At 38.6% G+C, this 23,698-nt stretch overlaps 1 protein-coding gene across 1 annotated transcript in view; it reads left to right on the top strand.

The window, feature by feature from the left end:
• Nucleotides 1–6,872: 6,872 nt before the first annotated feature.
• Nucleotides 6,873–23,698, top strand: part of LOC104531157 (adhesion G-protein coupled receptor D1-like) — an 80,545-nt gene continuing 63,719 nt past the window's right edge. Inside the window, exons 1-3 of the mRNA XM_010175961.2 lie at nucleotides 6,873–6,899; nucleotides 20,738–20,811; nucleotides 22,762–22,885. Coding sequence (XP_010174263.2) covers nucleotides 6,873–6,899; nucleotides 20,738–20,811; nucleotides 22,762–22,885 — 225 coding nt within the window. The remainder of the gene's footprint in view (nucleotides 6,900–20,737; nucleotides 20,812–22,761; nucleotides 22,886–23,698) is intronic.

Below are 23,698 nucleotides of genomic sequence, written 5' to 3'. Positions count from 1 at the left end.
CAATCCCCAGCATTCTGTGATTCTGTGATTGTGATTGAAACAAAAGATTTGGCCAGAAAGTTAAATTATAACGGTAAAGTTTAAACCCAGCTGTTCCAAAAAACCTTGAAAGTTTTGTGTAATAAGGCAACTTCAGTCCTGAAGGACTGACTATAAGAACATAGGAAATTTGAATAAAATACAAATATAGCATAAGACTATGCACATCTTGATTTGTGTTTGAACTGGACGTAAATGCTACGAAAATAGCTTTTCATGTGGCATTTCTGGTTTGTGGTTAACCAGGCACTACAGCGAATCTCATGCAACTGTCATTCCCATGAAATTGAAAAACATGCAGTTTGTGGGCCAAGTTTCAGATATGCTATAAGTAAACCATGCAGTTTTGAAGCAGTGTCCCTGATCTCTGAGCTTTCTAAAGTTAAAATAAGAAAAAAGACTGGAAATCATCTGGTTTTGGTAGAGTTCATCTTTCTGCCAATGCACCACTGTTCATTATTATCCCTTTCCTATGATATGCCCATTCCAATTTTAAACAGGCCTTGTGATACAGCTGGATCAAGCTGAGCCATCAGAAAATCTGTCTTCATCCTAAGCTGCATTAGGGATCTGCCTGTGATACAAAACCCAACACCTGGAAGCTCTGGTTGTGGGTGGGAAATTCAGGTGCTTGGTATCTTTCCAACTAATCGTACAACTTTTCACAGTCTCTTTGGTTTGTTGTAACTCTTAGAAACAAAATGATGGATGATCTTCTGTCAAGCTTATTCAGTATTCTCTTGGTTTTATTCATTTTACCTGCAGTTTTCTAGAGTGCTGCTGAATTAATGTATGAATTGCTTCCATTCATAATAGCAGTTCTGAATGTGTAAATCTGCTTTCTGTAAGGAAAAATTGCAGAAGCAGCTTATTTTCATATATTTACTTCATCCGTTTACTGCCTTTAAAATCATTATACATCCTTAATCCTTGATTAAGGCTTCTGTGATACCCTTGATCATTACACTAGTGAACTACAGTTGTATAAAGTGAATGATTGTAATTACAAAAGGAGAGTGAAAAGACAGATTTACACTGACCAAGCGTTTATATCTAAAATTAATTTCTGGATCTGCATAATCTGCTTCTGTAACTTTGAACAAACCTCAAATATAGTCAGCTCACTCAGATGAAATAAGAGGAAGTATGATGAATTATTTCAGGAAGGGAAATATTCCATAATAATTCAGTGCCTCAGTTTTCCCATCTGTGAAAGGGACACAAGTCTTTCAACTTTTTTTGTTCTTAGTCATTCTTTTCTGTTTAGATATTTGGCTCTTTAGAGTTGAAACTGTGTGTGTTCACAGTGCTTGGCATATTGGCCCTTAACGCAAATAAAAGCTTGAACAGAGATTTTAGGATATATTACTGCTGCATCACTGGTAGAAATTAATTACAAGATAAAGTATGATATTGTTTGTGAGAAGTTTTCCTGTTCCAATACACATATTTAATAAAAAACAACAACAACAAAAAAATGCCACCACTACCTTCCAAACAAGATCCAAGGAAGCCATGTTCTAGTCCCATTAAAGTCAATGGTGAAGTTCTCACTGACTTCAAAGAGACCAGGAGCTGTCTGTTTATGTATAGATTTTATTTTTTCAATAAAAGCATACAAAACTAATGGAAAACAACTTGGACAGCTCACATAGTTGCTGGTTCCCATATGCCACAAATATTTTACTATTTGGTTTGTGTCCATTTCTCATCATAAATTTGAATCAGACATTTATTATTCAGCTTGCTAGTAGGATCTTCAGAGAAGAAACTCTTATGTAAAATAAATCACTAAGTTCTGTCTAAAAAATTATTTTCTTAATGATTTCATATTTTTACTTAGACCTCTTGTATATCATGTAATGCAATAGGAAATACATCAAAGAAGCAGCCTGAATTTTCCTCAAGCGGCTATGTGCTTAGTTTCTGTGATTCATATAGGATTCACATATGTCTTGCTTTATTATTATTATTTATTGTAACTTTAGTCTCTTGGAGAAACTTCAGGAGAAAATTTATTCTTCTGTAGAAGTCACCATCTCAACAGAAAGATTTAACTGAAACTGGGAAAGCCATTGCAATCCTACTAGTTTCTGCCGGAAAAATTTATCATCTTTTTCTCTTTCCCAACTATTACTTACCCAGATAAAGAGCCTGTATATTTTTATAGTGGTGACTTGTTCCTTCCTGAGCTGCCTGCGGGGAAATCTCAAGTGCTGGAGTTTCAGAGTTATTAGCCCATGCACTGTGGTCTGTGACTCTCAGGCTGCTCAGATCTCCAAGCCCTATGGGAAATCTTCTGTCTTCACCACACAAGTCTCTGGACATCTGATCTTCCTGTGTGCCCGCTCTCACTCTTGACACTCAGAACAGTTCACAGGGAAGGCATTAGTGACCAGATGAGCTGCCCAAATTAATTTGTTTAGTTTAACTCAGTTTTAGTGGAAATAAAGTCCTGGGCAGCAACTGAACCAGGGTGGAACCTTTCTCCAATCTAGAAGTTTACAATACTTGTTATTTTAGTCCTTTTTACTGCCACAGATGAGATTGATTGACTTATAGTTTAAGAGATGTTTTGGGAGAAAAAGCACTATATATAAATGAAAGATATTATTATTACTATTACAGGGTTCTCCTTAACTTTTATAGCTCATAGGCTGTCAGCATTTTCTTTAGAAACCCTGTATTTTAAGTGTCTACAGTTTGGCCTTGAAGTTGCCCTCAGAGTTAAAAATTGAAATAGTAGAAACAATCTCGAAGCAAAGTTGTTTTCCTCCTTTTCTCATAAAATGAAAACAAGCTCTTTAAAAACTTTTCCATCATGAAGACTCAGATAAATAAATGACATTGTTGGCTTCAGGCTTTGTCATGCTCTAGAACAAAAAAATCTCCCACAACAACAAAAAACCCCTCTACAACCAACCAACAAAGAAACCTCCAAAGCATTGTTTCTTTTCTGTTTTAATGAAAATCTCTGGAAGTCGTCACCCCAGTGGGACTGATCTTGTAGTTTACATGAATTTGGTGGATCTGATCTTCTTGCCACCAAAATCAGTGAATGAACTCCCTATACTGGGCAGGGGAAAGCTGGGTAAAGCAGTAAGATAACAGGGGAAATGCCCAAAAAAGAAAAAAGACAGGTATGTCTTTAGAAATGTATGTGATAAAATTGCCTGCAGGCTTTTTTGCTATGAGGAAACAGTCACAGAGGGGTTATTTTGTGAAACTTTGGACTATGATAATGTATACCTCTGAGATACCAAGATATGTGTTCTAGGCAAAGATTTAGTGTGACAGAATTTAATAATTTGCTGTATTACATATAGACTGAAAAACAAGAGAATATGACCCAGAAGAGCAATACCAAAATGTTTTGAAAATGCTATAGTATTTTTGTCCAAAATTAGGGTACAGTTTTTTATCACTTAGTGATTTCTTGGGAAAAATGGTATGGAAAATTAGGACTTTCAACTATTTTAATTTTTAGAATTTAATGACATTGTTATTTTTCCAGTACTGTATTACACCAAAAATGGAAAAGACAAACAAAATTAAAACAATTTCCCCTACATTAAAAAAAAATGTAGAGGGTAATATTTTTTTCATTTAAAATTTCAGGAAAAATAACAAACAATTCTTCATGAATTTTTGAGTTTTCTGTCCAAAGAATGAACTCAGAAATGGGTAATTTCATGCTACAAAACAATTTCATGGACAGGCATACATGTGATTTTCTTCTTTGCTGTCTGTGTATGAGAAAGCTATCCAAATCTACCCAGTAAGTAATTTTATATTTCATCAGGCTTCTGACTAGGCTGAGCACAGACTGTTTGTGCACTCAACATTTGTAGCTGTGGCTCTTTTTTGGATGTGATCCTTTTTGCTATCAGATAAACTGGAGTCTAATTTAATCTAATCGGTGAGAGTTTGTTCCATGAACAGAATGTGTTTTCTGAGACTCTCTCTTGTGTTCAACCATGTGTTTGTGTAATTTCCAATCACAGTCAAAATACTGTTGGCACTGTCCAGAGAATCTATTTTAGTTTGCAGTTGTGCTGTGCCCAAACACATTATGTGTTTCAGCTTGAGAACAGAGTAAAAAGAAACACTATAGATATATGAAATTATAATTGGATGCCAATAGTTCTGTTTGAATCATATGCACCCCATTTCAGCCTAAAATGGAAGTATTCTCTCAAAGAAACTTTTGTGGCCTCGAGGAGTGCGGGGAAACAATTTTGTTTTCATCAAATGGCCCTCTAGGAAAAGTAAGTTTAAAAGCCACAACCAACCAACAAGATAAAATAAGTTCTTTTCTAAAGGGAAGAAAATCGTAAATGTTACAATCAAAATGAATAGAAAAAAACCCGTTGCTTTGAATTGTGGGAAATCTGCAGGTTAGTTTTCTGAGGATATTTTAAATCTTGCCTCAGCCCTCAGTGTGCTGGCAAACTGCTTTATATAGCTTGTGTCAGAGGAGCTGTGTTAGTAATTGATGATGGCAAGCTGCAGACTGCCATGCCAGGGTCTCATGATTGCTACGTTTGTTGGCCTGTGTGTGTTATTAATGGTTGGCTAGCAGTCCCCTGGTATAACATACATTAAAGGCTGCTTGTGTTAATTACTAGGAAGAAGTAGACAAAAGTAGGTATTTGGGATGTCATTTTTTGTCAGCTGAAGTTGACAAATCCCAGTCTGGCGAGTGCTGTAACCTATAATATCCATGTACCACACAGTTGTAGGCTGCAATTTGCACTAACGTCTATAGCCATCTACAGTCATTCTGTTACATGGGATATGTTGCTACGTATGCTTTAATTTATCTTTAGATTTTTCAGTAGTTTACTATGTTCCCACTGAGACGGAGGGATTGTTAAGCACACAGTGAAAAGAACAAAGAGGCTCCTCATGTTCCAGTTCTTCAGCGTGCAGTTGATAAAAAGATGCAATCTAGCTGCGATCTCATTTATATACAATACGTCAAGGATGAGAGTAGATTACTGCTGTCTGGACTGCCCAAGGCTGGAATTAGTTTCACTGTTCCTTCTATTAAATTAAAAAATAATGTGATTGTTATGATTTTAGTCCTTGAGGGCAGAGAAGAAAGAGGAGCTAAAAGCAGTACAAGTGGTGTGTGGATTTAGGGAGAAACAGCATTTTAATAGCCTTGATTCTTCAAGCGTAAGACATGCGTCTGCAATACAGATTATATCTAATAGTCCTCAATATTGTGTCAAATAGCTCCATACACCTGAATGTTTACATTTTGCCTTCAGATGTCTTCGTGTGTATTTTATCTGTTTGTCTTCTCACCACAAGTTCTTGTGATAGGTATGTAGCATCTCCTAAATATCTTTACTAACAGCAAACAAGAAGATCCTTACAGCGGTGCAGACCAAAGGATGTGCATAATTTTGATGCTTGAGTAGCCCCTTCCTTTCCTTGGGAGACTGAAGTGGGAACGATACTCATGTCTTTATGCGATGCAGGATCAATCCCTAGGTTTATCTTCTGTGATGTGCAATACTGAAGCTCAGTGCAGGTGGTTGAAACATTCACCAGCAAGACTGCAAATTCCTTTTCACAGAGAAGTAGATTGTACTTTTGGGAAGAGGATACAGCTGGAACCCATGGAAGAGATTAAGGAGTAGGAAGGGCCATTGCCTACAGCAATTGCTTTTCTGTCCAGAATATTCCCTCACACAAATTCCTCCTTTGAATACAGCAGCTCACATTTGTAAGCATGAGGGCAACCTGTATGTGAGTCAATCAAACCCAAAATACTAGAAAATAGTGCAACCTGGGGAAAAATAAATAATTAAAATGTACCTTCAAAACTGGGCCCACCGTTTTGCTGTGAAGGGCTCTGGTGCTGGAAAGCTATTGTTGAGCTGGCAGCACTCTCCAGTAATGAAATCTGGCAGAATCTGAAGTCCCTGAGGGTGTTAATGAGGAATTTTGCTGGCCCTGTAATGGAGACAATGATCCAAAACCCCTTTAAATCTAAAGAAAGACTGTAACTGCCTTAAATGGGTTTGGGATCAAGCCATGAATCCTGTAGTGATGCTCACTTCATAGGCAGATTGGGTGGGACATACAGACACTTGTTGATTTATGTTACAGTTCAGTCTCAGTTATAGCTGCACTTACCCTGAAGGCCCTTATAGTGCAACATAGAGACTAAGCATGATGATGTCAGATGACAGGTCTGTTTATAAAATTGCATTAAAACTTCTAGCCTTTTAAAGTCATACTGAACATCCTTAATGATCAGATTGTTAGAAGCTGCTTCTACAGGTAGTAGACATTAAAGGTTAGATATTCCTGAAACATACTGACTTCCCTGAGACATTGGATGTGGCCTTTTGATTTTGATGCTCTTCCTGCTCTCCTGAGGTTGAATGTGGAAAGAACTAGGAAAGTTTGCCAAGGCAAACAAGGAGAAGAGGAGTAGGAACAAAACTCCAAAAAAAAAGTCTGGTTTGATCAATATTTTGCTGATGGGAAATAAGCAGAAATTAATTGCTACTGTGTAAAAAAGAAATAAGGGCCCTGACAGTGCTACTGAAGTCCTGCTGCAACTGCTTAGAAGATTCCCTTGAGCTATTCTCTGCCCTCCATGGTGTGCACTGGGTGCATCTTACTTAAAATGTACCTGACATGTACTGGGTAGCACCAGAGGTAGCTGACTGTTGTGTGAGGGAGTTTGAAGAGGCATCAGTGATAATCCTGTTGGTAAATAATGTTTCAGAGGGGGGTTTGTTAGTTTTGAAATTTTTATTTTCTTTCATTCCTTTAATGTGAAGAACTCAGATTACAATCTCATCGTACGCATGGCTGAGTCCAAGAGGAAGAAAGAGGTGTGTTGTTTTCCCTTCCCTCTTCCCATCTTTCTCTCCACTTCCCCAGGCTCTTCTGCTTTTTGATTCTGTGTAGCACAAGGAGACCACAATGAAAGGCTGGCCATAAACTAGAAGATTGCATTGAAATTATATTCCTTTTCTTTGTATTGAGGCTCAAGGCTGTTCCACTCTGGTGCTTTAAACTTCTGATTTATTATGACGCACAACCTGGGCTATCCCTTAGAGAGATCATGGTCCCCACTAGGTAAATTACAGTTTTATAAGAGTGCTTGTGTGATGTTACCATGAACTGCAGCAAAGGCTTTTGTGTGCAGGGCAGTTCAAGAATTCCAAGGATAGCACTGATGCCCCTGGTAAGCTTGCTGTGCTGAAGAGAATCTAAATACATCTCCAGGGAAGGTTGTTTTTCCTTTCTCCTTTTCTCCATTGTTAGAAATACTTGATCATACCACAAGAGTTTGTGAAAGAGCCTCTCATCTATGTAAGATATTATGTTGCATTTTTTTAACGAGCCGCTTCTTAAGTATTCCTTTATAAACAGTAGATGATATGGACATGGGGTAGATATGCGTAGCATGTGTCATTTTTGGTTATGAGGGTACTAGAAGTTCTTAAGTTATAAGTAATGATTGGAAGGAATCTCTTGACTTATTTGGACTGTGTATTACACTGTGATAGGTTAACCATAATCTGTTTACTAAAAAAATACATTTATTTTTAAGGCTGTCAGCCACTTATTAAAGTATTTATAAACTGTAAAAAGGAGGTCTTAATTGGAAGTGTTGCCCCATTGGAAATATTCCCATGAACACTAGCAAGAATGTTTCCAAAAATAACATTTAGCAAAAGAAAGAAATCTCCATGGTTCATGGCATAAAGCATCCTGAACTAGCACTCAGATGACACTGAAATAGTTGCTGTAATGTTCTGAGACACTATGTTCCTAAAACTGGACCGTCTTTCTTTTTAATAACTTTTAGTCACAGCGGAACGGGAATATTGTGCCTTGTACCTCCTGAAGTCACTGGGAGTTTCCCTACGAGGTTCAGTGGGAACAGAACGAGTGCCTCTGTGCCCTACAAGGAAAGCTACTGTCAGGCAGCAGTTTACTGAAAGCTTTTGCTTTTTGGTTTCTAATTTTTCTGAAGTTATATGGAATTATGCTGGTACATTACATCGCACCATCAGCCATTTCTGTTTGTGTATAATTATAGTTTTATTAGATCTAAAAGCATTTCCCCTATTTATGTAATACACTTTACTTAAAGAAGAAAAAGAAAATAAAAGATGCCAATTAATTTGCAGGGTGCCTATGTCACGGGATCTTAGTGGAATGTGGCACTCTGGTACGTTGCTTAACTACTGGCCACTGCAACTTGTCAAGATGCTTAAAAACCCAGATTACCACGTGGTGATATTTCACTGAAGTGCAAGAAAGAGAAAGGAAAGGGGTGCAGCAGCATTTCAATTGAAGGGAGAACATAAGATTTCTCACTTTTTGCCCATTTTAAATTGTTGTGCTAAGTAATCGACAAGTGAGTTTGGAGATTTTGCAAAAAACTTTGCCAAGCTCTAATGACTGTAGCTACATTCCTCAAACCATTAGATCAGTTTCCAGAGGGACCCATTGCTGATTTCAGGAACTACATGGAAAAACTGAGCTCCAGACAAACAGTTCAAACTGGGAGCTGAGTAATTATGGAGGTATTCAAATTTATGATGGAAGATGCCTTTATGTGGCACTCGATGATATGGCCAGATGAATCAGCCACCAGGCAGTAACACCTTATTGGACTGCTTGTTTCTCTTCCCGAGCTTGCTGCAGTGCGCTTTGGGTTTGCTTTTCCCACTGTTTTGTGCCCACAGTTATTTTGCTGGAATGTTCATGTAAATTTTTAGCTGAGGAGAAAGAGGAAAAGTGGTGAAAGACTGAAAGGTTGAATGTACCCCTACTTTGAAACTTTCATCCTGGTTATCCTCAAAATAAAACAGAGTGAAAATTCAGAGCTTCAGCTACTTATGCTTCTGAGAACACAACCTTGAGGTTGCCTTTGTGTGGTTTGTGCAGCCCCAAGGGCTCCCTGGCTGGCTGGTGGAGCCGGGCACCCTGGGGTCTCCAGCCCAGACTGCCCAGTGCTCCATGAAGTGCTGGAGGAGGGAGACTGGCTGTGCCAGCGCTGCAGCCTCTTCACTCTCCCTGTGCAGCACAATAGCGATAGCCAAACCAGGGACCCTGGCTTAAAGTACAATTGGCTATTCTTCTGTTGCTGCTGTATCAGCAACAATATCTCTATCTGCGTTATGTCTAGAGATGTAACAAAACTCTACTTAAACCCATTTTCTCATCTGAAAAACGAATTCAATGGCTTAGTATCATATTACTCAACTTTGTAGCTGGAGTTAATGGACCAGGACTAATTCCAGAGTGGTTCTCAATTCGTTGGATGTGGCTGATGCACAAATCAAATAGTTCTGGCACCCTGACACTTCCTGTGAATGAAAAATGACACTAAACTAAATAGTTGTGTGAATTTCATCCCCATTCATGCAACAGACTGAAAGACAACTCATATTTGGCAAATGTACAGGAATGAGAGAAAAGTTTCAAATCTGAAGAAGAAAAATGTAAATGTTCTTGAGAGAGGGTTTTTTTTTTTTTTTTTCCAAAATGAAAAGAGAAGAAAAAAAAATAAAGCAATGGAGACCCATAAACTTAATCTGAGAAAGATCTAGTCAGGAGAGTACAATATCTTAATGGAATGTCTCATTGTTTGATTGTACCGTGTAAGACAGTGGCTGTAGCTTATTAATGGGATAGAAAACTTGCATTTTTTTTCTTGGGGTTAATTTTCTTGTTTTCAGATCACTTTTGCTCTATGACTGTCTGTTTGCTAGAACTGAAGCAAGTGAACCAGTGGGCATGTGTCTCCTTACCTGGAGTTTAGGGACAGAGAAGTCTGGGGGAAGACAGCCCCCCTCCATTCACTGGGTACTTAGGTATTCAGATGACCCAAGGTTGCTTCTCAGAAAATGCCACAGTATTAGGCTGTATGTGAACACAGGCTTCTACACTGGACTCTGCAGACTTTAGCTGGATTCCCACTGTGCACAGCATAATGATACAGAAGTCATATTTTATTCTGAGACATTACAGACTAAATAAGCAGGATAATGAATGTAAAACGAAACATATAGAGACAAGAAAGAACCTGTGAAAAGTCACATGTGGAAAGTGAATTTGGGATTAAAACCAAGTATCCAAGTGGTTTTTTGATTATACAGGTAAACATTCCCTTATCTCACCTAATGGACCTGAATATCTTGACCTTAAGCAAGCAGAAGTTTATTGTAACTTTCCACTCTGGTTACAACAGTCTTATAATAGGACTGTTCGCTATATCTTTCTGAAAATCTTTGTCATGAGATGTGACATTGCAACTGGAATGTTTATTGTACTCTGTCATTATTTATACTCCATCACTTCCATTGACTGCCTATCCCACCCGCTCCCTGGCGATTAGCAGAGTCAGGGAAAGGATAAATGGTGATTAGCAGCTAGTCAAGGGATGTAAGAGCTGAAAGGGTCAATATAAAACAAAGGCTGCCACATATAATTCACAAAGAATGTGAGGCATTGCTTTTCAGAGGCAACATTTGCATAGCCAGGATTTTAATGAGAATGGAAAATGCTAACAGATAAATCCAGTCCTAAAAAAAAAAAAGTGACAAGTGTACTGAGAGGTAAAAATTTTTACCATTAAGCTCTGTTTCAGACATAAACCATTAAAACTCCTCCTAAACCTTTCATTGAATCATGTCTTTAAAACACCCTTTAAAACACGGTCCTTTGTTTGAAAAGATAACTTAGCAAAGATGACTCTACAAATGTATAATGATGAACCAACTGACTATCTTACAAAATCTTGCTTTTTTCAAAACGTGCAATGCAGACCTGAGCAAACTATCACTGAAGCTGAAAAAGGGGCTTCTGACATCTGAAGAAGCTGATATTTTCCTTCAGGAGTACGGTTTTATTCATGTTAGCATATCTGTGTCATAAACCAGAGTCCCATGAAGTTATGTGCCATGCACACACAAAACAAAAGGATTTTTGTGTCTGTGCCTTGAAGACCTTGCACCTTGGGTGCTCACTTAGCTCTTGCTGCTTTGCTGTCTCCTCTGTTCCTCCTCAGCAAGGTTTGCTAAGCCCTTGCTTGTGCAGGTGCGTACATAGGAGACAGGACTGTGCTTCAGCTGGAGCCCCAGGCAAAGCCTCACTGGCTTAACTGGGCTGCCAGAGGATTTCAAGGAAGGTTTCCTAGGACCAGCAGCTGGCCCCCTTGCCATATTCCTGTTCCTGTGGTGTCCTTTTTTGTTATCCTGCTTCATATCAGACCTCTTACATTCCCAGACTGCCAAAGTTACCCATTCCCAGAAGCTAATTTTGGAGGTGAAGTGCAGGGCACTGAAGTCTTTACAAAGAAGATAAATGCATTATTCCTGATTATTCCATAAACAGTCCATTATTCCTGTTACTGTCAAGCAGAGTACAGCTGTCAAATTCCTTGTGCTCTTCAAAAATAAGGATGCAGACTTTGTTTGATCTTTGTAGAGGAAAATTAGGACATCTTTATGCTTTTTCTTTTTGTCTGCTTAGAAAAGGCAACACATAGTGATTCTTCACTTGGAAATCTATCTTGGGCTAACTACTACGTGCTCCTTCTGTGAAAAATCATGTAAATAATCTCTAAAGCCTCTTCTAGAATAAATATGAGTGAACATTGATTGATTCTACTTAGAATTATGACTTTGAGTCTTGTAGGAAACAGAAATGTTTGTTAATTCAGGCTTCATTTGTGTATTGGTAAAGTAGTATGCAAAACTGAAACCAAAAAGTGCCAGTGAGACTTGCTGTTGATGTTGGGTTTTGTAGCTTCATGCTTTTTTTAAGTTCAGCACAGCTTCTTGCTGTTGCCAGTGATTGTTAGTTGTTGGGACAAAACCTCTGTTTTAAGGGGTTTCCGTTTCAACTGAGCTTTGTGAAATCTGGTTATTGAAAATCCAGGCATGTCTTGTTTGGGACGTGGGTAACGGGACTGTGGGAATCAGAGCAAACACTCGCAGGCACTGACTGCCTGTCTGCCCCGCTGCCCTCCACGGTGTAACGGGCGCAGTACCCACCTCCTATCCAGCTACTGCTGAGTTATCCCAGTTTCTTGTTTCTGATTTAAATTCTCTCTGCCCCAATAACATAAGGATGGTGAATCACAACTGCAGTTTAAATGTTAAACCCGAGCGTCTTGAATGGTTCACGTCTGATGCAAATGTTTCTCTTCTAAAAAGAAAAAAAAAAAAAAAGCTATCAGGAGGAAAAGTCCAAGCACTGTTTTGGAGACTGAGAACTGTGGAAATATTACCTAATAAGAAAAGTATTCTACTCTGTGCATCCCTTTAAGGGATTATGCTTTATGCCTGCCTTCTGGTCCCTATCATAGCTCTTGTCATTACCTAGACATTGTTTCCTGTTACAGAGCTCTGCACTGGGCCTGGACAGTTGTATGGCAAAGGAAAATATTTCTGGCTATGTCAAAATACTACAGGTGAATGGAGAAAAGAAAAAAAAAGATTTGTTTATATCTTTCATTATGGTTCTGTTGGATTAGAAAACGTGTCCGTTTTTAAATAGCCTTTTCAATATCAATTAGACCTGTTGTTTTCCTTTAGCAGTACATTCACATGCGTTAAGAAAAACAGAGGAGATTAAGAAAGGGTGTATAGAAGGAACATCTGCTTCTCTTTTTAGAAAAGCAATATATTTTTTAATATAATAATGCAGAGTAGCAGAAAAAGGCACAGCAAAAGGAAACAAAAAGCCATAACAAAAGACATAGTCATCTATTTCCCTAAGCAATTTTGGAAAGTTATCTTGAACTTGTATCAGCATGGCCACAAAATCTGCTTTAATATGTTTATTGTGAGGAGGATGGGAAAAGCTGAAATGATAGTTCATTCATCTATCCAAAAAGGCCTGTAAGCTTCTAGCAGTGCACATGACTAGAATTTTGCAAGGCTGGTAGATGGTTTGCACAGAAAACTTCATAAGTATTTGAGTTTATTTGCACTAAAAATAGTGTTTTCAAGGAGCGTAGGAGTGCAGAAGCAGCGTAAAGCAACACAGTCTTGGACCAGAGGAGTGAACATGACAACCAGTTGCATTAATATCCAGCCTTGGCAACTAGTAGCTCACAAAATTACTTCCTGGGAGAACCAGGCCAAATGCCCAGATTTGGAGTAGTTTTATATTTGTAGCTTTCCTTCACCCATGCTCAATGATTACTTTCAGCCTGACCCATTTAACTCAGATGTGTTAAAACAGATCAGAGCATAAAAGACATAAATGAGATCTTGGTTAGGGGAGAACAGCCCCATGGGATTTGGTGTTTACAGCCTCTCAGCAATCTCCACTTGAGGTAGGTCTACCATTGAAAACTATTTGTTTGCCAGTCTGACAAAGTCTTCTTAAGCCCTGTCAATCAATCTAGGTTTCCTCTTCTGTCTGATGTGAAGTTCTGGTAGCTCTGAGTGTGTGCTGGATGGGAGAGGAGATGGGAAAAGCAGAAAAGCTGCTCTGTGGGGCTTTGTGCTACATTAAAGCAAAATAAGGTCTTTTAAGCAATGAGTAACTGCTTCAACATGGGCACCTTGAGTGAAAGAACTTGCATTTTGAATTACCTGATTTAAATTAGATCTCTTTGGAGCCGGACTGCATTCATTAATTTTGGAGAGGTAACATCTACTTGGAGGTTGTGCCCTGAGTCAGTTGGAGACAATGCGGAGTGTCCCAACAATTTTGATGAATCTGGCTCTGTGTAAACAATTTTGTCAATAACACACAGGAAAGAAACTAGCTCTCACTTGCTCTCTCATTTGAATTGACTTGCTAAAACTCAAAGAGGTGAGAAAATATGTCCCAGGTGTTTCAGTATCAGTGACTGAGCTTTGCATTCCTTAATCCAACCTTAGGAGTTTAAATCATGTGCAGGTTGAGATGGCTGTATCTGTATTAAGTTTTTTCTTACATATGGAAATAACTGTTTAACTGTAAGAACATATCAAAGCCATCTGACTGCTATTTTACTAATTACTTAAATGAGACTATTTCTGTATTAATATTTTCACTTTGTCATTCTTTCGAACAGAACCGTGTTTTAAAGGACATGAGATGTCATGTTTTCACTTGGGCATTAAGACAGCTTTTCATACAGATCATCAGTTCAATCCTGTGGTTACTGGTGCTCACATAAGGAGAGGCTGCCATGCTGAGCCCCGTTTCTCACTGACTGGCATTTAAAATTTTTAAACATCAAATATTTACTGATGTAACTTGGTTGCTGCCCAAACTGAATTTCAAAGGTCCTTATCCCGCAGTTTCTGTTTGTGCATGCCTTCCATTAAAGTCAGCTCCATCCATCTCTAATGAAAATTAACCTCCTTCTTTTTATGGCTATTTTTTAACCTTTCTGTCCTTTCCATTTTTTACCGTGATTTACAACAATATTGTGAGTATTATTAATCCAGATTGCAGTCAATGGGAGTTTGGCATGGTTTTACACTGCAGTACTGAATCTTGAATAGTTTTGGCTTCCAAGCTGAAAGAATTTGGCATGCAACTACTTGTCACTGCCCAGTGTTAACAAATACATGCAAAACACTCATCATGTTCATATGCACCCAGGCCAAAGAGAAAGAGATCTTTGAAATTGAGGAATGTATGAAAGCATAGTCCATAGAGGATACGTGGCTTAGTGAGGCTGAACAAGGTACTTTATGCTCAGAAATTCCTGAGTCCAGGCCTCAGCACTGACCCACTGATACTGTGCAGTGTTAATTGCCTGAGGGATTTATGAGAATGTATCTTCTATGTTAGGGTGGGATTTTGTGAGCTGTAAAATTAAAGAAAAGCCATTTGGGAGCTATGCATGTATGTTTAGGAAAATTATAGTTTTAACTCAAAGGTTGCAGTCAGTTTCAATTGCCAAAATCCCAGCTTTCCTCCAGCGGTTTGGAAAAAACTGACTTTTATGCTATTTAGCACCCAAGCCCAGAGAGAAGAGCTATATTGCTCTTTTAAAGCTATCATGGCATTGCACCTAGAGTACATTCAGCAGTCACTGCCCCAGCTTTTCTAGGTGCCATGAAGCCTACCTGTGCTATAAGCAGGTAACTTGAAGTGGATCAAAGAGACAAGCTGAAGAAAGATGAGCACCAAGTAATAGCTTCAGTTTCTGTAGATCATAAGCAACTGTTTTACAGACGCACAGTTCCTGATAGCCCACACCGAGATCTGCAACTGGGTAGATGTTGTCTTGGCAGCTGTGGGATAAAGCCCCTTGTTCAGTACCATAAGAAAGGTGGGATCCTGTTAAGAGGATGACATTTTTATTTAAAGGGATGTAGACTTGCTAGTCTAAGAAAAATAATAGAGATCTTCTGAAGCTGTACACATTCAGAAGTAATTTTTTTTTTTTTTTGCTAATGCACAATAATAATAATAATAACAATAAAAAGTACCAGGATAATTTCCTCATCCATTCCCTCCTCCCTTTTTTTCTCTCTTTATAAAAATGCTATCTAGTAGAGCAGCCAAGGTATTTTTCAGTCTGTTGCTCACAGTTTTTTTCATTACTTTTTCTGTTCTCACACTGCTTGCCCAATACAGCAGCTGTTAAATGGAGAACTCTCAGAACTGGAGAAGGCTATTGGTGTAGCATTTGATTACCAATATTTTTGCAGGAAATTGATACATTGACTATTTTTAACCTCAGGCAAAGGAAGGATCAAATCTAGTCCATATTCAATTACATACGGCAACTTTTTCTAATTTCAGATGCCTAATAGCCTCTGATATTTCACTGCTTTTTCCTTTATAATGTTGACTGTCACAGTCTTCAACCCTTTGTGATGTCATGGAATGTATTTTTTTTAACTGTATGATAGTACCATTAAGAAATATATTCAATGAGCTTTCATGTTGACCCTGGGAGCCTACAATGTTTTGCTTGTTGCTTCAGTAAGTGTGTGTTGGCGTAGCTCTGTTGACAACAGTGGAACAACTAAAGGTCTGACTTTTATGCATAACACACTATAATTCCCTATTCATAAGCTAAATTATTTTTTGTACAATTTATAACATTTTTTTCATTACTTATGCTAGTTACATCTTAGGGTAAATCAAATAGAATGAAATGAAAAATGAAATGAATAAATGAAAAAAAAGCTGGGTGATCTAAGCCTAAGGTCTCTTGCAGTGCTGTTTTCTCAAAGCCTGATGAAAATAACCAATATACTCACTATAGGAATAGGCAATTCTTTCTTTCTGTCTGTCTTTTTCCAGGGAACTGAGTACATGAATGTACCTTAAAGTTTTAATTTTCTGGGTAATTAGGAGAAATAGATTGTATAAGGTGGAAAAGAAAGTCAACAAACCAGGTGGTCCTGGATAGGTCATGCTAACAGTCAGGATGTCATTGTGCAGCCAGGAAATCCTTAAATCCGAAGCATCAATTTAGTCTCTGATTTAATCCTTAAACCAGAATCAAAAGTGCTTTTGATTCATACACCTGTAAGAATATTTAACTGGTAGAGTTAAATATTTAACTGGTAGAGGTAGAGAAGACAAGGCTTCAAAATCTCTGAATTTGACAAATGCTGTAATTTGTAAACAGAGATAAGTGAACTCCAAATTTAACTTAATACGGTAAATTATCCACTGCTTTGGATGAGAGGAAGATCAACACCCAACACAATGGGCTTGGAGCTCCTGAGTTTAGATCAGTGGCAGATCTGACCCCCAGATTTGTCCTTCTTCACACTGGAGAAAAATACATCTTGAACTAGAAGGTGCACACCCTCCTCCCTTGGTGGCCACCACTGTGTAGCTAAATATTTGCTTTTTAAATTCATGGGAGGAGAGGAGAAACAAGCTAATCTCATAAAGGTTCACCCCACCCTCTGCTTGGCTTCTCTTCCTTGGCAAGCCTTCCCAGCAGCAGCTGGCTGACTGTTTTTTGTCTGCAATTGTGTTCATGACATTTCCTGCAACTAGGTTTTCCTGAATGTTTCCAGCAGTCCTTTCAGTCCCCCACTCCCCTTTTTGGCCTTTTCACCCACTAACCATGGCCTTGTGCCTAGTTCCCAGCAGTGTAACCCCAACACACATCCATGCAGATCCTCTGTATGGTGTCAACACATACGATGAGTTTCTGTGGTTTGCTGGTAAATCTGACTAATTTACTAAGAGTCGGTGGTTAGACTAAGGGAATCTGAACAGCCATGATAGAAACAGGGACAGTCTTCCCTACAAGATACCTGCTGCATCAGACAGACACAGCTTGCGCTGTTTCTCAGTGACAAGAGGTTGTTTTCCTCTTTTAATGTAATTCTTTTTTGAAGAAGCTGCACGTACCCCTCTCCATGCAGAAGGACTGATATAAAGAACATAGATTAGGGAGAACCAATGCACAGATCCTGGATTACTTAGCGTGCTGGTACTTCCCCTTTCCACACTACTGAAAGCTGCATAAGCTGTCCTTTCATAGGCTTTTATAAACACTCAAGTGACTTAATCCTTTAGTGTAAAAGCCAACTTGCATATTAAGCTTTCTGTTATCAATGTCATTAAATCAATATCCTCAGTGCTGCAGGATCCAAGTCACATATAAGCTGTCACACACAATTTAACTTAAGAAATACAGTATTGAGGTACAGTCAGTTTATTTTTCATAGATTAGAAAGTATTTCAAAGCAGAGCTGTTGAAGATCAGAGAGGGTTTATTCCTTGTTGTAGCCAGTTTCTTATATGTTGGGAGGCTTCCTGTTCTAACGATGGTTTTGTTGTAGAACTTCAGTGAAGCCAAATCCATCTGTGATACTAATATTGGAGGGCTTGCATGACACTAGTTTGCAGCCTGTTCAAAACACAGTAAGGGAAGTAAAAACAAACGCTATTCAAAGTTTAGAGCAAAACTGGGAAAACTCACCAGCATCTTTTCGCTTCTCTGATTTCTCGCTCCCTCTGTCTCTGACGTTCACGTTCTCGCTGTTCTTTGATTTTATCAAATGATAAAATTTCTTGCTTTTCTTTGCTTTCTGATTTGCGATCCTGGCTTTTTATACTCCGAGTTAAATGGAAACAATATATTAGTTGAACACGGAGTGTTTTTTTGCTAAAATTCCTAGGCAAAAGGCCTGCTTTATGCCAACCTAAACAAAACAGCCTTCCATACCTTCCCAGAAGTAAATAATGTTGGAATATTTATCTATTCTATTTCCATGTGAGTACACACACAATTCTGGACAGCTCAGAGACTGTACGGCCTCACTTGGTGTAGTTCTTTGTCTAGTGAGTGACATCTGAGTTTAGAGTTACAGACAGAGAAAACCAATAATTTGTCCCTTGCCAGAGATACTTAATTGAGGTTAAAATATATATCTGGGATTTATTTGTAAAAAGATGCACAGCTGAAGTCCTATGTCTTCTTCCAACATGACCCTGTGGTTCCCTTTCCACTTAGTGTATTAAGAATCTAGATTTATCTAGAGATATCTTACAAATCAGAAATGACAGTTATTGTATGATCTTAGCTGTTATTACAGCAGATCTTTCTCTCTCTTTTTTTTAGCCACTGTTTGTCTGTCATAGGAGTGAAGTAATTTGTGATACAAACTGACTACAGATTTTTCAGTTGCTTACTTCAGGAAAGCTATAGACATGATGGACATAGCATTATACAGCGTCATGTGCAAACATTATGCTACATGCCCTTGCTCCTGGTAAAACAGAATGAACTCTGCCAACAGAACTCTAAATGAACTGAAGCTGCAGAAAGCAGTTTTCCAACCATGGGCTATGGCTCATTAGCCTTCTGCAGTTTCTGAACTGGTGCTGTTCAAGACTACTCTGAGCACCAAGAGGTGAGATTAAGAGAAGGAAGCAGTTTCTGAAAGATGTCCCATGTTTCATAGGTGGTTTGTGATTTAGAAGGTGTGCAGGACCCCTGCCGTTGTTAAGGGTGAGGCTCATGGTGGGGCATTTTCTGAAAGGAATGAGAAGTTCAGAATAGAAGGATCTAGCAGGGAACATACCAGTTTGATCCTGAAGCCTTGTACGGGGTCTTCACAGGGCAGCTAGCAATAGGGAAGGGTTTCACAGATGAGAAAGGACTCTTCTTTATTAATTAACATCATATACTTGGGTTTACTGCATCTCTCTCACCACAGCTGGAAAGAAAGGAGCATGAGCTAATTGAGGGTTATATCAGTGACATATTTCCTGGTGATGAGGGATGTGAATCTTGTCCCATTATCACTTCCCAGTGTGGCACACTTGTGAGAGTGTGAGGTTTTACCATTTGCTTTGCTTCCCTCGTGAAAAAAGGCTGCAGGACGTCACCAGAGTCAAAGGGGAAAATAGACACCCTTGGCAGATAAGTTGCAGTCTTTCCTCTGCACAAAGCTCTGGTTCTGTGAGTACCTGACCTGCGATCTCAGCTGTTTCTATATGAAGACTTATGGAAAACAGGGGGAGTCAAGGAACTAGAAATTTTATCCAGTGATGTTGCTTAAGCAGATAAGAAAATTCCATTTATGTCATCCAGAGATGTGAGTTAAGAAGAAGTAAATGACTTTATCTACAGCATAGCTACTTGAAGTGCGTGGAAATCCAGTATGAATGTGTAAATGTTCTGGGTAGGCAGAAGTGCTTTTTTATCACTAGTAAGGAGGGAACTGTGCTACCTTGTGCCTGACACTCGCTGGACTTGTGGGAGAGGAGAAGGAAAATTGCATCAGGGACTTCTTGTACTTGGTTGAGTTTCAGCGTGATGAGGCGGTAGGGTTTTTCTTCTTCTTCTCTAAAACATGGAAAGCAATACTTGGTTATCTTTCAACTTGACAACAGAATTGTGTTGCAATAACCCAAGGGCTGTTAATTCACCAGTGATTTGTTTATGTTGAAGACACCTATAATTAAAAAATTGGCTTAAGGTAGGGTCTAACACAGTGTGGGCTTTGGAGATTTATGTATTAGAAAGGGTTGAACAGATCCTGGAAATTCTCTAGTTTGCATATTTTGTCTATAACAAACTATTATTTCACTCCAACATAATTTCAATTATTTTGTCATGACACTGGTGTAACAGAGTGGAGAATGAGGTCTCAAAGGTTCCTGAACAGAGGAGATTGAGTTAGTGGTTAAATCTGTTTATGGAAGATAGAAATTATGTCATTATGATGCTAAGGTGTGTTAAAATAAAATCTTGGAATATGACATTGCTCTTTCAATTTGATTGTGTATTTTAAAATGATCACTATTGTGGAAATAAAATACCTGTGAGTTGGTCATTGTAATGCATATATTTCAGTGTTATTAATCCTAAAATGTGAGATTTTTATTACCCAATGAGAACAAAATCCAATGAAGCCGAATATATGCTGAAGAATAACACCCCAATCCTGCAAAAATTAACACATATATTTGTGCTTATATACCATAAATCACCTTGGTTTGCTATTTACTTAAATGAGATACAGATTTCTCATTCAGAGTGACATGAGTTTAATCCCAGTGTGTAAAATTAAGACTGAATACCAGCCTTTGCATGTTTGGAGTTTGTGTTAAAGCTACAAAAACTGACAAAAATTGTTTTCAATTATGGTGTGTTAAACTAGAATAAGTCTATTGAAGTTGTTATAGCAATGAGAATTTAAAGTAGTTGAATAGCAAAATTTAGTCCTTTTTAAACATTCCTTTAGGGTTTCTATTTTCTTTCTTGCAGACTTCCAGACAATACAGCCAAGCACTAAATAAGAGTAACAGAGTTTATCTTTACTGTGCATTTCTGGACTACAGGTATGTTACCTAATTTCAAATTCCTTAACTTGGTTTAATTAAAGTGCACTTAGTTTCTGCTGCTATATATCACCTGTATTCTTGTTCTCTTTCATTCATGGAAATAGTTAAAGAAATGGAGCCACTGGTTTACAAAAAATACAATGTGATAGTGACTTCTTACCATAAATAGGAGGCTCGTTATTCACAAACCCTATGTTAGGTAGGTAATTGAGAGACTGAAAAATCTTGGAATCAAAACTGCAGACTGATACAAATCGTGCTTATCTTAGTTTATGAGTATGTCCACTTGGGCAGATGCTTGGATGTTTTAAGATGGCAAACCTCCAGCACAGCCATTGTTTTCACTGGATCTGTGCCTGTGTCACAACATCATGTGAATTCAGTATTACAGAGCTGTGAATTTTGGCCGATGCATGGAATGGAGAAATATTATGCCCCTGAATGCAACTTAGAATAAAAGGGAAATAAATATCACCTTAAATTTCACTCAGAAAATAGAAGCTATGGAAAAGCAGTAGGTTTTTGTTTTGTTGGGGTTTTTTTTAGCTCTAAATATGTTTCATCTGGTTTTGATTTCCAAACATGCTGCTCGTACTGAATTAATTGAGAAAGAATACAAATAGTGAATTTTAAATTTCATGGGGATTAACAGTTTTTGAGCCGTAACGGTATAAGCCTAATTGATGTAGCAATGGCCCGCAATGCTGTAATCCCTCCTATCCAGCATGCACATGGGAAGGTCACTGTAATTGTTTTATTGAAGTTTTGTTTCAAGTGTGTTGATCTGTCCCAGCTGTTGGCAGTTACTTGTTGTTATGGTTACTCACAAATTATGATAAATTAGAAACAGATTTTACTGAAGCAAATTAATAGGGTTGGGGCATTATTCCCATACTGTTTTGCACTGGGGCCTGGGCCCTTGAGGCTTTGCCTCAGGATAGAAACTGAAATATGAAATCTGTCCTTCCAAATGAGTTTTATTTGTGTCAAGATGGTCTTATTCCCTAGTGCATGGTAGTTAAAGAATAAGCAATTGGTTTCTGACCTACGCCAGACTCTCTCTGAGAACTCAAGGAGGTCTCAAAGGACAGAAGAAGGGTGAGGTAATACCGATCTTTAAAATGAGCACCAAGAAAAGTACAGATCACAGTCTAGTTTTCAGGACTCAGAATAATATCAAAAGCAATAAATGGTTAAGAAGCAAGCAGTTTGGGTGGGTGACCTACAGTGCCTGAGCCCATGGAGCCCTCCAAGATGTGTTCCTGTGGTTTTTATGTCCTCACTCCACTGCAGGGCTGTGATAGCACAGGAGTTTCTGGGTTTCCCTAGCTCCAAGGAGAAACAGGCTCACGAGAATAATTTTCCTGCACAGCCCTGAGACCAGGCCACGCAGCCAGCCCAGCCATATCCTCTGCGCAGCACAAGCTGCTCTTGCTGCCCCTGAGGATGAAGTAACAAAAACCAATTGATGTGGATGGGTCACTAGAAATCATGTTCAATCAGTCTGAATTACTTTGACAAGATGAATGGGACAGTGGATAAAGGAGAGGCAGCAGATGTGATACGCTGACTTTTTTGACTTTTGCAAGATTATTGATTTATCTGATACTATAGTTCTCACAATATAGAAATTTGAGTCCAGGTGAAATGCCATAAATGGGCTGCAAAATACAGAGAAAAAATGTAGTTATTGTTCATTAGTTATAAACTGGGAAGAAATCTCTAGAGACATTCATGTAAGGGTCTGATCTGGACCCTGTTCCAGTCAACAGTTTCCTTAACTATTTTCATGATGGAATTCAGAAGACACCAGCAGTGTTTGTGGATGCTGTAGCCCAAGATGGCTTTCAGACCTTTTAATCTCCTGTATAGTACAATGCATGTTGAATTAACCTGCATAAGATGCATTTTGATAGAGATTATGTTCCATTTTTGTGTGCTTTGCAGCAATGGAACTGGTGTTTGGTCTAATGACGGTTGTGTGCGTGAGAGTGGGGACCTCAACTACTCAGTGTGTCTTTGTAACCACCTCACTAACTTCGCCATTCTGATGCAAGTGGTGCCTCTGAAGGTGAGATTAAGCAAAGGAATAAATCTGTCTGTTAAAAATGAAGCATAAAAACATCAGTTGCATCCTTACACCACGTCAGTAAGTGATTGGAACTAGGCTTATTTTTGACCAACTAGATTTATTCCACATCTTGCTTTCTGGGGTGAAGTTTTAATACTTCTTGACTGTATTTATTTTTTAAAACTTTTGGGAACTGAAATGAAGCATGATATGAAACACATCTGTAGGTGTGGATGGGAATTCTCTTTACTTTATTCTCACTCTTTTGGCATGGTTTCTTAAAGTGTTAGGCAGGAAAAGCACTAGAGAACATTGTGCAGATGACCCTGGCTGGCTTTTATGATTCATTTTCAAGACAGAGATGGCTGAGATGTGGCTGTTTAAGGGTTTTGGTAACTAGACTTGTCGAATATGAACAGCTGAGCTTGAACTCCATGTGAAGCAAACCCTGCTGCCAGCTGGCCCCTGTCGTTGTCTCTGCCAGCTTTCCAAGTGCTTCCCCGCTGATGTTTCTTCACCTTGTTGCCAAGCAGGGGCTTGTGTAGAAGGAATACAAGAAAGAAAACAATGCTTTAGATTTGAGATTGAACACCCTATGTATAGTTTTCTCTGTGCTCAGTTCCTTTGTCCAAAGAGTTATCAAGCAAGCCTCTTTTCAGCTGTTTACCAAGGACCTTATGCTTGCTATTCATGCTTGTCACTGGTTTCAGATGACGCTTTGATGTCAAACGTGTTGCTTTCCTCATTAAAAACATTATTCACTTCATGATACCTCATGATACCTTTAGATTTCCTTGGAGATGGAGCAGACTA

This window comes from Antrostomus carolinensis, unplaced genomic scaffold (assembly GCF_000700745.2).
Source record: "Antrostomus carolinensis isolate BGI_N321 unplaced genomic scaffold, ASM70074v2 scaffold30379, whole genome shotgun sequence".
Classification (NCBI taxonomy): domain Eukaryota; kingdom Metazoa; phylum Chordata; class Aves; order Caprimulgiformes; family Caprimulgidae; genus Antrostomus; species Antrostomus carolinensis.
The sequence above is the reverse complement of the archived record's forward strand: the minus strand, read 5'-3'. Positions and strand labels throughout refer to the sequence as shown.